This window comes from Cajanus cajan, chromosome 4, assembly GCF_000230855.2.
Source record: "Cajanus cajan strain Asha chromosome 4, NIPB_CcT2T_4, whole genome shotgun sequence".
In the NCBI taxonomy this organism is placed as follows: domain Eukaryota; kingdom Viridiplantae; phylum Streptophyta; class Magnoliopsida; order Fabales; family Fabaceae; genus Cajanus; species Cajanus cajan.
In genome coordinates this window covers 65,989,241-66,004,844 of record NC_138520.1, presented here as the reverse complement: position 1 = coordinate 66,004,844, position 15,604 = coordinate 65,989,241, and the positions used below count along the sequence as shown (strand labels likewise).

Genomic DNA, 15,604 nt, shown 5'->3' with positions numbered 1-15,604 from the left:
CTTTTACCTTTGAAACCTCCATTCGTTCAGACAACCAGAGACAACAAGCATTGACCTGGGTTACAGAGCCACTGAGCAAAAGGAATTGTGAACTGCTTGTTAAGTAACCTCATCCACTGCCATGAAGTACACGTGATCTCTCTAGTTGTGTTAAATTAAAAATCTCACCTTCAAATCTACCCTTATTCCTATTCATCCACACCGTTCGAGTCGTTGCTAACCATAAAGTTCTCCAAGCTTGTATTTGAAAATTAGATGATAAGGGTGCTGGGATAAAGTTGAAGTGATGTGCCACATCTTGAAGGAGTGGAGATGGAAAATTTATCCAATTCAACAAACTTTTCCAAATGTTATAAACTTCTTGGCAAGTGCAAAATAAATGCGAAACAGTTTCCTCTACCTTGTTACATAGCACACAAATGGATTGTTGTTCATCTAGGATTAAATTCCTTCTTTTTAGGATATCTACAGAAGGAATACCTCTATTGACTATCCTCCACAAGAAAATAAGTGCCTTCGGTGGAGCTTTTATAGACCATATTTGTTTGAATAGCGTTCCTTCCTCCTCGGGCCTTGTCTCTGATTCAATCACCTTGTATGCCTCTTTCACCGAAAACACTCCATCTACTTTGGACCTCCAGAACCACCAATCTTTTTGGTTAATTGTAGGTTGCCATCCTCGTAACACTTGACCAAGTTCTTGTTCCATCTCTATATGACTTACAACTGTTTGATCACTCCACCTGTGTCTCCAGTTCCATTCACCCTCTACCCACCCCCCCCCCCCCCATTTCACTAATCACGTGGTGTTTCTGCTTAGAGCTTGCAAAAAGTGATGGAAATTTTACTGCTAAGGTAACTTGATCAACCCAATTATCCAGCCATAATCTTACCGCACTACCTTTGTTGACTTTCCACTCCAATTGACTATCGAACCACCCCTCTGATTCCAGCCCACCCCATACCTTTATCAAGTCCTTCCACCAAATTGAGTCATTTTGTAATGCATTTTGTGCACATAAATTTTGGAATACCCCGTATTTGGAGCATAGCAATTTCACCCATTGAGATTCCGGATTGTGAAATAAACACCACCTCCATTTGGCAAGGAGTGCCTTGTTAAACAGATTAATGTCTTTTATACCCAGCCCCCCTTTTTCTTTAGAAACTATGACTTTCTCCCACTTGATCCATGCCATCTTTTTAGTCCCTTGATTAGACCCCCATAAGAATTGTCTTTGCAATCTTGAAATCTCGAAACTCACACCTTTTGGTATCTTATAAAAAGATAGATAGTATAATGGTAGAGAAGTGAGTATTGAATTAATCAATTGCACTCTACCAGTCATGAATAACACTTTCCCTTTCCAATTAGATAGTCTCCTTTTTATTTTTTCCACTACAGGGTTCCAAATTCCCTTCCTTCTTGGGTTTGCACCAATTGGCTGTCCAAGATAAATAAAGGTAATTTCAATAGTTTACAATTCAGCAGTTGTGCATATCTTTCCATTGCTTGGCCTTCCAACCCAATGGCCTTGAACTTTCTTTTTATGAAATTAACCTTTAGACTAGAAATTAGCTCAAAACATCTCATAATTGCCTTAATAACCACCACGTTCTGAATGGAGCCCTCCTCGAAAATCATTGTGTCATCAACATGAATGTGAATACTATGTGATGAATTGGATGTTAGACATAATTCAAAGGGATGTAACAAATGATTGAATTGGGATAATATAATTTTTTACTTTAACAATATTGATTAATTATTTTTTTTATTGATTATGATCTAATTAATGTCATGTTGTATGTTACAAATTTTTGATGATGTTGTACCTTTGTTGAAAAGCAAATTAGAAGACATTTGAATTCAATGAACAACCTTACAAAAATTTAGAAATAGATAATAACTTTTCATGTAATAGTTGAACATTTGCAACTTACATGTGTTGATTAATTATCTAATGAATGTTATATTATTAGTTGTCTTTATTGATTTGTAATGTTTGGATGAATTGTATTGATGATGTTATGAATGAATTATGTTGATAATATATGTGAATGTGTGTATCAAAATATGAATATATGATTCAATCTGCATGGAACATTATATTTATTTTCATTATAGGTTTAAAATAAAAAGAACCAAAAAACAAACCGAATCTTAAAAAAAATAAACATCTACATTCGTTAAAATATAAAATCAAGACATATAATTCTATATCAGTTCATACTAAAAACCGATATAGCCTACTACATAATTCTACATCAATTCATACCAAAACTTATGAAGACATATGTTTAAATCTACTTCTATTTTTCTGGAAAAAAAAAATGTAAATGTGTATATATTATATCAACCTAAAAATTGATATAGAAAGATATAATTTTTTTCATCGCTTTATTCTATATTGATTCTATAAATAATGTAGAAGATATTATAGAATTGATCTATGTAGTGAATGCAATTGTTCTATCCTTTCTTTGAGATTAAATATGGACAGTTCTTAGAGGGGCATCCGATATTTACTTCATTACATCGATAATTAGTCAGTGTTGTTTGATCTAACTTCCATTGGTATAACTATATAATAATATTTAATGTTAAGGTTGAATTATGATTTAAATACATATAAGTCATTAAAGTAATAAGAGTTTACGCTATATGCAAAATATTATTGATTCAAAAATTTCATTTTATCAAAATCAAAAAAGAAAAAGAAAATATAAGAAATTCATTTGAGTCCTCATTTAATATAATCTTATTAACGTGAGTTTTCATAACAAAATTATATATCATTTAATAAGAAAAAAATACTAAACATTAAAACTATTCCTATTAATTAACCATATTTTTCAGTTATGGAAACACATTTTTTCTTAGCGCAGAGCAAGATAAAATCACTTCAAAATACCTTTTCAATCAACTATTTTATGATTTCTTCAGATATAGTTTTTTTTTTTGTTTTTTTTTTATCGTTTAGATGGATTGGTGCATGGGTGATGGACCATGGATCGAAGGCCCAAGTAATTTTCCAAGTCTCCCAAATGTGGATGGGGGCTAACCCTTAAAACTCAGCCTTTTGTGAACTTCTCTTGCTAAATAAAATTGCTGATTAAATTGTTTCCATGAACTTCTCTAAACTACTTATAGGAGAAAACAATAGAAAAAAATATAAATTTAATTTTTCTACAAGTTAAAATTAACTTATACATAAACTTATAAAAAGTTATTTTTTTTATTAATTTCTTTAAAATTAATGTTAATTTATTTACGTATGAGTTAATTAGTTTATGAAAAAAAATATTTATTTTCTTTTTTATAAGTGTTTTTTTAAGAAATTTAAGGAAACAAGGCTTGTATAGGTTGGTGAATTTTCATTAAGAGATTGGAGAAGAAACAACAGGAGAATTGTATAATAGAATCGTCTAGTTGGAGCTGTTTATCGTATGTCTATGAGAAATAAAAAAATAAAAGATTTTATATAGGACATAACTAGATTAATTTATTATATTATTAAAAATATAAAAATCATTTAATACTCACTTTATAAGTAATTTAAAGCATAGAGTATATTTAATAGTTTTACACCACATGTTTGGACTCGCAGTAAAAATTACTTCTTTCATTCATAATAAGTGTCGTAAAAGAAAAAATGAGTCTCAAAATAAGTGCCACGTTAATTTTTCATTATAATATTAATTATCTCTTTTATATCTACACTCTTAAAAATATCATGTAGAAAATTTTTGTATTATATCATTTATAAATAAAAAGATTAATAATAAAGTTAATTATGTAAAATTATTATTTTCTTTTATCTATTTAATAATTTTTTTTATTTATATCAAATAATTTATTACCACACTTATTATGGAAGGAATGGAGTATAACTCATATATATTTATTTTTGATATGTCTCGGCAAAGTTTGGAAGGGATTTAAGACGTTATTATATGCTTTTAATGATTTATATTGCAATGGATTCTGGAAACAGGAGTGCTATTTTTTTAAACCATCTTCGTGCTTTTAATTTGAGTTAATCACTTATATTCTTACACTAGCAATCAATTATATCTCTTAATTGTGTCATGTCATTGTAAACATATTTATTTTTAACAGTTACATAACACAATTAAGAAATATAATTAATTATTAGTGTAAAAAAACTTTATACTGACAGTGTATAAGTAATTAACTCTTTTAATTTTATGATAAGTTTCAGTATTATGAGGTCAATAAAATGGACTTAGTTACACTTAAAGTTTCTTAACTAGTATATTATATAAGAATTAAATTAAATTTTTCTTAAAGAATGATAAAATGGGTTAACTTAATTTATTTTGACTTGTCCTACCATTAATTAATCCGTTTAAAATGAGGTGTAATGGGACAAGCTGACTCGCCTAATAATAGTGGGCTGAAAATCATGATCCACTCTGTTTAAGATATTTGTACAAATGTTTCAAAAATGAAAAATAAAGGACTCCAAAAATCATTCCGAAAAAATAAAATATTAATTTAAATTATAAAATATTAAATTAAATAATTATTTTATAATAAATTTATTATAAAATAATAATATTTTAACTTTTCGGAACGTGATTGAGACTTTTTTTCGGAGGATGAAGCACTGCTCTTCAAAAATATTAGCACCAATGTTTCTAAAAAATTATTGAGATAACCATTTAAGAAGTTGCAGCTTGGCCTATACTAAATTAACTATTTATGTCAATAGTAATCTTAAATTAACCTATACAAAGCTTAATAAAACTTTGCTTATATACTAATCTTACACTACTAGAAATATGTCATTTAACTAAGAATTTTCATGCGAAAAATTATTTGTAGGAAATTATTACAAAAATTCTTGCAAATATAAATCTCCAATAAATTATTGCAAATATTTTTATAATTTTAAATTCGCAAAAAATTCTTGCAAATTTTACTTAAAAAATATTAATTATATAAATTTTTTTGTTTCAAATAAAAATTTAAAAAAAAATTGCAGTAATTTTTTTATTTTCCTACAAATTTTGTTTTAAATTCGCAAGTAATTTGTTTTCTTTTATGAGTAGTATTTCCTGCCAATTTTCTTATTTATGATTATTTTTATTAATTTAAAAACTGAAAATATTTTTGAATCTTCCGTAAATGTGAACACACATTTCCGTCTTCTCAAGTAAGTCACCTCACAACACTTTTCCTCATTACCGTAACACTGCACAACATTTCTCAGCTTTTCCTCACACTTTTCTTCGTAAACGCGTAACCTCCGCACACCGCTCACCGCTCACCGATCACCGCTCACAGCTCACCGCTCACCGCTCACCGCTCACCGCTCACCGCTCACCGCTCACCGCTCACCGCTCACCGCTCACCGCACACTCTTTTCTCGTTCTGCATAAAATCTGTTAGGGTTTTTGTTTTCTCTCCTTTTCCTAATTTTTCTCCCCGCACGACACTTCATTTTGTGTGCTTTTGAATGTGGATTTTATAATTTTATAATTTTGTGTGCTTCAGCTCAATGCTAGTTAGGTTTATAATTTTATACGCTGTTACTTACTAGTTACTACTTTTGCACTTTTGCTTGCTTCTCGATCGTGTATCACGTGGTGCTCTGCTTGTATTTTTCTCCTTTTTTTTATGAATTTAGTTTCGGTTGCAAAGCTATTATCATTTGAGTGTACTCATGAGGCATAGATATTACTTGGATGGTGGAATGGATTGTTCAAATTTTATCATTGGAATTCATCATTTCTTTCACATATCTTAAATTTAGAGTTGAGCTCTTTGCTGCATTTGAGTGTACTCATGAGGCATAGACTTTAGCTTTGCTCCTCCAATCGAAGAAAGGAACAGTAAAGATATAAATATGTAATAATGCCTTGTAATTGGATAATCACCGTATTGTGGAAATTTATTTCAATTTCATGGCAGGGTGATTTCAATAACTTCTGATTACTTGATTGTTAGCAAGGCATGCATCTACAACAACAACAAAAATCTAAAATTAATAATGTATCTTTGCTTGGCAGGGAGTTCAAAAGAGCCTTCCAAGGAGTTGTACCAGTCACCTCAATCCAATTTTGGTAACTACTTTTACTGTCATTTAAGATTGTAAAATTACACAACTAGTATGACTATAATCAAATTGTAATTTTGATCTTGAGAGGAGATATATTTTGTTAAAATGGGCATAATTTGCAGATGAAATATTAGTATTGTTGTTATTATTATTATTATCTCCGATGCAGAGGCATCTCATATTTTTCTTTTTGGTATTCTATTCACAGTGCTATTTTCCTCAGCACTTAATTGCCAGTGTTAGGACACCACTGTTTCTTCTCAATGCAGCTTATGATACTTGGCAGGTAAATTCCATCCACAATTTCCCTTACAGTTGGTTCATCATGATGATGAAAACAATAATCTTTCTGAAATCAGTGAATACCTGTGTCAGGTAGAGCATGTGAATGAGAGCATGCGAATGAAAGTAAAAATGGCAACTGTTTCAGGTCCAGTGATATCATACACTGGTTTGCTGCTATTTTTTTGTACAATTAAATTGGCCCTTTGTTGTGAGAGGATGTGTTCTTGTTTTCTGCATAGACACTTGTTTAAACTCTGCCGTAGAAACTTTTGATACTGCTGTTAGTAACTCAATGAGTGTTATACATGTTTTCCAGTTTTTATTGGAAGACTGATAAAGATGACATAAGGAATGTTTTGTTCAATATGGTTTATGGTTTCTCTGAAATGTTCAATATGTTGCGTATCTTGTTTGGAAATGCGCTTTTATGTTATGACTTGGTATTTGTTTTGTTTTGTTTTCATTATGACTCACTTACTATCTATGATATGATTGTTGACGTGTGACTGTGTTTACCAGGGACCTGCTCAGGCTCAGAATCTAAGGGACTCGCTTGCTGAAGCCAAGTCTGATATTGTGGTCAAGGTGTGATTTTGGTTTGGTTTGGTTTCTTTTATAGAATGTATGCTGAAATTGTTGATTAGTGTTTTGCGGTTTAATAATGTTTTTTCGTTTTAAAACGCAGATTGGACTCAGGAAAGGTTCTCGTTCCTTTGCTGAAGCTCGGGCAGCTGGATTTTCTGAGGAGAATGGGACTCTAGGTGACATATATGAAACTGTCTCCGGCAGTGATCTTGTGTTGCTGTTGATTTCTGATTCCGCACAGGTTAATCAGTTCAAGTCAATGCTCCTGAAACTATATTTTATTTTTTAATTCATTATATTATTTGCTCTATATTCTTATTATTATTCGTCTCTTGCTGTTTTATTGTGTTGGTGAAACTGTCTGATTATTAACACACAAACTCGACGGTAACTATAAGGCCTTCACAGTATTAGTAGCAATTCTTTGTAAGAAAGTTGTTGGGTTAATTTCAGCCATGTTAATTATCAGAAATTAGACATGTCAATGCAGCTGCTAACACCCAATCCATTGTGCATAAATTATCTAGATGACTTTAGTTTATGATAAGATTCTTAATTCTTCAATAAATTTTATAATTAATATATTTTATTTTAGTTTATAAGCACTTGAATTAGGCATTTTAAGATGTAGGTGGATTACTATTAGCTAGTTCCATTATTAGTTGCTTTTAATTACTATTATTATTAGATATAAGGAATATTCAATTATATTCCTTATAAGTTGTATGTCTAATTTTATTGTTTGATTCATGTTTCTTAGTCATTTTGGAGTCAAAGTAAGAATAATTCACGCCTAACTTGTGGCCATCACTTGTGTATTTGTATGTTCCCATGACTGTTGTATATATGTTTTCTAATAATGAACGTGTTAATGAAATTTTTATGTACAAGTTGTAATGTAACAAATGAATCATAAATGATAGGTTGGTGTTGTAGCAAGTGTGACTACTAGATCTTTGATATTACAGTAACAGCTTACTGTAATGTAACAAATGAATCATAAATGAAATTTTTATGTACAAGTTAAATCTTAATTTTTAATAATTATATCATAAACTAAATATGTTCCCATCTTATCAAGAAGAAGATTTAATTATATTACAATATGTTGATATAATTATACCTAAATCTTAAGCTGTCAAGCTAACTAAATCTTAACCAAAAAGTTTAAAGGAAAAAAGTTTAAAGGAAAAAAACCTATACAAGCTAATATACCATTGATTATACCATCATCTAGTCTACAAGCTTATGCTAATCAACCTCAACCCACTTATTCTCAACCTCTACCTCCACATCAATTTCAAGCTCCACCTCCTCCCCCTCCACCTCCCCCTCCACCTCCCCCTCCACCTCCACCTCCACCTCAACCCACCCAATCTCAACCTATCTCTGTTCAAGTCATTCATATGCCCGAATATCCAACAGTTAATGAAACTCCATCTTCTTCATCTAGTCATGTTAATGGAGACAATAATGGAAACAAAATCTTGATACTCCCAGAAGGGGATGGGTGAGTCATTTTAATTTATTGGCATATGATATGAATTTTTGTTTGATATTTTAATTAATTATCATTTTTTATTATTTTACATAGGTTTGATCAACACAAGTTGGTAATTGGGGCACTTGCTTCAATCATACGAAGTAACTTGGGGGAGGCAAAACCATCATGGAAGAAGCTATCTATCGGTCAAAGGGATTCGTGGTTTGATATGCTTCAAGTAATCAAACTTTAAACTTTTATTAAAAAGATTCCATTTTGAATATTTGCCTAATAATTTTTTTTCATTTTTATCAAAACCAATGTAGTCAAAATTTACATGGCCACCTGAATATAATGACATGGTGCGACGTAATTTTGAGAAAAGAGGTGCAGCTAAAATGTCTCAATTAATGCAAGAAGTTCGAAAGGATTTAGAGAGAAAACCAATTTGGATAGGAGAAGATGTATGGGCACACTTGAAGGAACACTGGAGATCCTTACGTTTTAAGAAAAAGTCAGAAGTAAATAAAAGAAATCGTGAATCTGTGAATGGTGCATCTCTTCATACCGGTGGATCAATTCCTCACCGTTTGCATTGGAAAAGAATGGTATTATTAATTTATTGTTTTTTTTTATAATTTAGTTCTTGAAATTAATGTCACTAAATCTTTTTTTTTTGTTATCAATGCAGAAACAGGAAAAAGGAATGGATCCATCATTAAGTGAGTTTTATTTTCGTACACATCGGAAAAAGGATAAAAGTTGGGTGGGTCATCATGCAGAATTAACATTTGTAAGTTTTTTGTTGCTGATTTTTTAGAATATTGGAGTAAGGATAAAGGAGAAGTGGAGACTTTTTGTTAGTTCAAGTTAATTTTATTATACAAATTTCATTGGCAGGACAAATTTCAACAGAGGAAATTTGAGTTATCATCTCAAAGGGAGGATGGAGTTGATAGCCAATCATCTATGCCTTCTGACTTGGATATATGGGTAGATTTAGTTGGAAAGAAAAATGGAAGGATCCCTGGTCTTGGATCTTTAGGCAAAATGTTGATTCCATCAAGATTTTCTACTAAATATGAGGATGTGTGTACTTTAAGGGGTCAAATTCAGGCATTAAATGAATCATTGCAAAAACAAGAGGAAGAGAAGTTAGCCATGATGCAAGAGTTGCAAAGACAAGAAAAGGATAAGCTAGAAATAAGACAAGAGTTGAATGAGACAAGGAAACATTTAGTAGCTTTAATGACACATTTAGGATTTGTTGGCTCTTCTTCTCATCCACCTCCATCACTGGAACGTAGCTATGGAAATGTTGACAATGATGATGATGAAGAAGATAGTGATGAGGAGGGTGATATTTGAAAAAGGTGTATTACCTCTTATTCTATTTAGTTTCTTGTCCTAACATATTTGATTTGTGTCTTGAATGCAATAGATTAAATCTTTAGTATTTATTTTTTTTCCAACTGTGAGTGTTATTTAATTTAGTGGTTTTTTTATGATGACATTGTTATAATGATGTTAAATGAGATCTTTGACCTTTTATGTTTATAAATCAGGAACTAACATGGACTGGAATTAGACTGGAAGAGTTTCAGCCATCCTGCTTTGAGAAGGTTATTGTCATTGTTTTGCTTAGTTTTGATTATGATGATAATAGGTTTAAACTTAAAGAGTTCAGGAAATTTTTGGTCATCCAAATTTGAGAAGGTTCTTGTCATTGTTTAGTTTCTTTACTTGATTTTGGTTAATAATGTGATGACACACATTATCAAGTACATCATCAATGTTGATACTCCAGTTATTAATGCTGTGCATGGCTTTTGTTTGAGCTTAATTAGCATTCAGCTGCATTGAATCATTTTTGTTTTTATTTTTAACTCTGATGCTTGGTTGAAATTATATTGGACTACTGCTATTCACACAAAAGTTGGCATAGAAAAAGAAGATATTTGTTGTTAGGCCATTGGGTCACCTACAGTCACCGAGTCTTCTGATATGCTGTCAGTGATCCAATGGCCATAAGTTGTGCCATGATCTGAATTTCTTTTGGAGGTTTGGTGTCTTTCATTTTTCCAGGTAGTTGGTTAAGATAACATTATGCTACTGCTTTCAGTACTTTGATGATGCTTGGAGATATTTTGGATGAATTGGAATTCGGTGGCTAATGTGATAGATTTTATATATTTTTGTTTTCACTATTTGGAATTTGAGCCGAAATGCACATTGTATGTTTTATTCAACTCATTTGGTATGCCCTATTAGGTATACCAATTTTTTGTTGGAACCGATGACGATTCCCTACTGATTGATGCAAAAACATCACTACTAAATTTGCTTTTCAGATTTTGTTTTCAATTCAGTAGTTTTAAATATGGCACAAGGCTTTGTGATTGTTCGTCCATACGGCTTGGGGCCCCATTTTGAATTAAATTGTTTTTATTGGTGCAGTGTTGATCTTGGTCAGTATAATTATTTCTTTCTTTAAGTTGAATAAAATCGTGATTGTCATGGTTTTTAGTTGGAAAAGAATGGAGTGGACGGAAGGCAGTTTCATGATTTTTCTTCTTTCGTTCAATCTTTAGGAAAGGAGCATTCATCTAATTTTAGTCCCTCCAGTACGGGGGAATTTGGAGGGGAAGAAGTGTAAACCATTATAAAATATTACTTGCGATTTTTCCTAGGAAATTTACTTGCGAATTTGAAATTTTGCAGAAAATTTACCTACAAAATTTTAATTTTGCAGAAAATTTACTTGGGAAATTTTAATTTTGCAAGAAATTTACTTGCAAATTTTAATTTTCGTGGAAAATTTCTTGCAAAAATTTTGTGGATTTTAAAATTTGTAGAATATTTTTTGCAAATTTTTTAAGAATTTTTTTTTCACAAGAAAGTTTGCTGCCATTTTTTTTTGCAAGAAAGTTTTCTATAGATTTTTTTTTAGTAAAAATCATAAGAATTTTTTTTGCGAATTTTGAAATTGGCAAGAAACAATTATCCACGAAGGTATTAGCTGCGAAAATAAATTTGTAGAAAAATTCGCAAAAAACTTATTTCCTACAAATTTTAATGAAAAATTCCTAGGAAAATCCTTAGGTAATAGAAAAAATTCTAGTAGTGTTAATTAGCCTATACTAAGTTTAATTAGCCTATCTTAGTTAACAAAAAATATTTTGATTAATAAAACTTAGCCTGTACTAAACTTAGTGTATGTTAAATTAAACTTATCTTAAATTGAAACTTAGCCAAAATCAAAACTTAAGAACTAAAACATTTAAAACTCAGGCTATATAAAATTGAATTTATCCTGAATTAAAGTGTAGGTTGCCAAACTTAGCCTAAATTAAACACTAGAACTAAAATAATAAAGACTTATGTTATATTAAGTTAAACTCATAAATTAAAACTTAGCCTAAAAATTAAAATTGAATGACTATAATATTAGAAACATAGGTTGTATTAAATATAAACTTATCTTAAATTAAAACTCAGCCCAAGAATTAAAATTAAGGAACTAAAATATTATTGGCTTATATTAAACTAGAATAATACTCGTACATTTGTAGAGGTTGTCACATTTTTACGTATGTTAAATACACATATACTATCTCATTTTTATGTATGTTAAAAATATATTCGTTTATAAAATCATATTTTTATATTGAGATGAGACAATTAATTGTTTGAGTCTTTTTTTAAATATAGAAAGAATAAAAGTATTATGAAATTATAATCTTATATATATTTCTTATTTTACTTAAAATAATTATGATATTATAAGATTTTTTTATAACAATTAAATTATAAGAAGGGATTTATTACTTACTTCAAGTATCAGTTTACACAATAATTTATATTTTACATCAAATTTTAATGATTCAATCATTAAATTCAATGTTTTTTATTGCATAGATGCCTTCAATTTTTTTTAAAATTAAAATTATTGAACACTTCATTTCATTAATTCCAAATTAATGAATAATCATAAAATTATTTTATAAGTTGATTTGAATTTATATAATGAAGTATTAAAATAATTTTAAAAAATTTAAAAACTTTGTAAACTTAATCTATACATTAAACACTTTTAGTTTAACGATATTAGATCACTAAAATTTGATATAGAATATGAGTTATTGAGTAGTGTAATTCTTGATAAAAATACTCTTAGAGTAAGTTAATCTTTCCATATATAATACACACACACATTTAAAAAAAAATAAAAAATCATATGATATTTTGTTATATAGATTCAAATTAATGCATAAAATATTTTATGATCATTCGTCAATTTGAATTAATGAAACAAAGTATAAAATATTTTTTAATTTTTTTTTAAAAATTATAAATTTAATCTATGCACTAAGAACTTTTATATAATTTAATAGTTGAATCATTAGAATTTGATATAAAATACGAACTATTGAGGAGGGTAAGTTTACAAAGACTTACTCTTGGAGTAAGTGAATCCTTCTTATTGAACGATTGACAAATGTAGCAAATTGCGTGTAATATTTTCAATTTAAGATCGTCTCCTAAAGGAACTTGTCTAATATACGACAAATGTAATTCAATACACTATGCTATAAATCAAAAGAATGAAATTAGAATTGTTGAAGTTGAGTTTTCGCATAAACAATTCTAAAGAGATAAAATAAGCAAAGGTATTAAATTTATCTTTTAGGGTTTTTATCAAACATGTGAGAAAATAAATGCATAAAATCAAATGGAAAGAACCATTGAGATTAACTTGCCAACATATTTTTTTATATTTTTGGGATAATTTTTTATAGTAAGATATCACTAAAATATGTGTATATCTACACCATGTAAAAAAATAAGTCGAGACGGATTAATCCGCTAATTTATTTTTTATTTTTTAAATATTTTTTGGGATAATTTTGTAGTATGATATCACTAAAATCATCCCAAAATATATAAAAAATAAAAAATAAGTTGACGAATTAATCTATCTTACCTAATTTTTGACATAGTGGGTCAAAGTAGATTAGTGAATTGACAAATTGAACTTGTTCCACCATCAAACCAAATCCTTTGCCACCCTTAATTGGAAGTAATTTTTCTTACTATAATAGTTAATATTAATTAATTATGGATATATTATTTTTTTGACAATGTTTGTGAGTCTTTTTTTATAAAGAAGATTATTCTATTTGGTGTACATATTTCTTGGACAACTTCCTATAACCACCTTAAATTATTATTTCTATTGTCACATCTTTCAAAAACTTCCTTTACTCAAAAATAAGTGAAAAGTAAAATGGTGTGAAGTAAGTGAAAATACATTTTCGAGAGAGAAAAAAAGAAATAAAAATCGACATTTTTGAGAGGTAAAACATAATGTTAATAAAGAATATAAAAATACTCATATATTGTAAAAATAATAAATTTTTATTGTAATTATAATATCAAAATATTACAAAATAGTATTATAAAAATGTGAAATTTGAAAATATTTCTTGAAAAAATAAGAAAGTAGATAAGTAGATAAATAAATAGAGAAAAACAAATAGGATTTTAGGCGATTTATTTTTTCTAAAAAAATTGACAAGTATACAACCTAACCTTCTTTTAATAATGGTGAATGATGATTAAAGTTATCATAAATTTAAACTTAGTAATGAAAATATTAAAAACTTAGGTTATATGAAATTAATTAAACTTAATTATCCTAAAGTAAAACTTAACCTAAAGTAAACTTAGAAACTAAGGTAGAAACTTAGGTTATGTTAGATTGGACCAAGAAGAGAGAACTTGGTTTTGCTAATTTTACCATGCCTCCTTCGTGTACTGTTTGCGCTTTTTATTTGTGATCCTTGGTTACCAAGGTAGTGAACCTTCTTCTTTTTAATTGTGAGTTTAATTTGATGCCTTTATACTTGTGTGTTTAATTACGATGCTTTATATTTAAGTTATGCACCAACCTTAAGTCTTATTTGATATTAAATATAAACGATTATTAAATTATTAATTAATTGGATTTAATCTTGAATTAATTGTCCAATTCAAAAATTTTAAAAGTTTTTTTTCTTCTAAATGTGAAGTCTAAGTTTAAATTTGATAAAATTTTAATTTAGTGCATTTCATGTCGTTCTCTTATATACAATGATATATATGAGACTTATCATCAACGTATTAACCAAATATTAAAAACATTTTCCCTTACTATAGGATAGGGTTTCTTGTTGTATAAAAAAAATGAGACTTACATGTTTGTTATATGCTTTTTATAGAGTACATATCATAGTTATTAATCAAAGTTAAATTAGTTCAAGACACGTGATTGAAAAGTATGAGAAAGTGGCACAATTTCTAGAAATAATTTGCTAAAAGAAACATTGTCGATACCTAGAGGTGGAAAATATTATTAATGTTACCCTGTGTGTTATCCATTTAAACGAGAGACAATTAGAAAATAAACTTATACGGGAATATCTTTTCTATGATGGATTTTTTAAGACTTATATAATTAAATTGGATATGACATGATGAATAGTTAAACATATTAATTAAGCAATTAAGCAAATCTTGAACGCAAAAATCAACATGGGTTGTTTTGTGCATGATTTATGAAAAGACTTATTTCAAATTTTCTTCTTATTTTTTTATTTATTTTTTATTTTTAGAAGTGCTTATATATGAGTTAAATTTTTTTTAAAAAAAATTAACAAAAAATAACTTCTACAAACTACATAAACTAATTTTAATTTATATAAAAATTATTTGATTTATCTTTTTAAAAATGTTTCTGAATAGATTTACTCAAATAAACACGATGTATAACATGTAGTGAGATAATGCTAAATTTTTTTGTTGCCTAATCATATATTCGAATCATCCCTCTACTTCTGTGACTCCACCCAACCTCCTGAAGAACATCCACCACAAATATGGCAGCATATATATACATACTAAGCTTCCCAAACAGTGACGGTCTTCCCAAACACCTTACATTTTCCACGCCTGGGATCTTTTTCATTTTGTAACCTTCTCTTCATTTTCATTCTAGGGTTGTGCAAATTGCCATCAAAATGAAATATTATTGGTGCATGTGGGGTACGTTGTCTTTTGGGTAGGGTCTTCGTATCTTTTTCTCATGTGGTCCATTAATGTGAATTTGCGATTAATTGAAGGG

The 15,604-nt window shown here is 28.9% G+C and overlaps 2 protein-coding genes and 1 long non-coding RNA gene across 4 annotated transcripts; 2 read left to right on the top strand and 1 right to left on the bottom strand.

The window, feature by feature from the left end:
* Window positions 1-761: 761 nt before the first annotated feature.
* Window positions 762-1,199, bottom strand: LOC145957468 (putative mitochondrial protein AtMg00310). The gene has a single exon (XM_083073730.1). The coding sequence runs from the start codon at window positions 1,197-1,199 to the stop codon at window positions 762-764; it is 438 nt and encodes a 145-aa protein (XP_082929856.1).
* Window positions 1,200-5,983: 4,784 nt separating this feature from the next.
* Window positions 5,984-7,312, top strand: LOC145956924 (uncharacterized). Of its 2 annotated transcripts, none has more exons than XR_014433315.1 (4): window positions 5,984-6,093; window positions 6,298-6,375; window positions 6,449-6,959; window positions 7,060-7,312. It is a non-coding gene; the product is annotated as an uncharacterized LOC145956924 (long non-coding RNA). The 2 variants fall into 2 exon arrangements; XR_014433314.1 differs by having other exon boundaries at window positions 6,465-6,959; window positions 7,060-7,311.
* A 478-nt stretch (window positions 7,313-7,790) lies between these two features.
* On the top strand, window positions 7,791-11,749 carry LOC145957467 (uncharacterized). The gene is made up of 7 exons (XM_083073729.1): window positions 7,791-7,852; window positions 8,197-8,469; window positions 8,554-8,680; window positions 8,769-9,050; window positions 9,134-9,235; window positions 9,343-9,815; window positions 10,008-11,749. The coding sequence occupies exons 1-6, from the start codon at window positions 7,791-7,793 to the stop codon at window positions 9,808-9,810; spliced, it is 1,314 nt and encodes a 437-aa protein (XP_082929855.1). The 3' UTR covers window positions 9,811-9,815; window positions 10,008-11,749.
* Window positions 11,750-15,604: the final 3,855 nt, after the last annotated feature.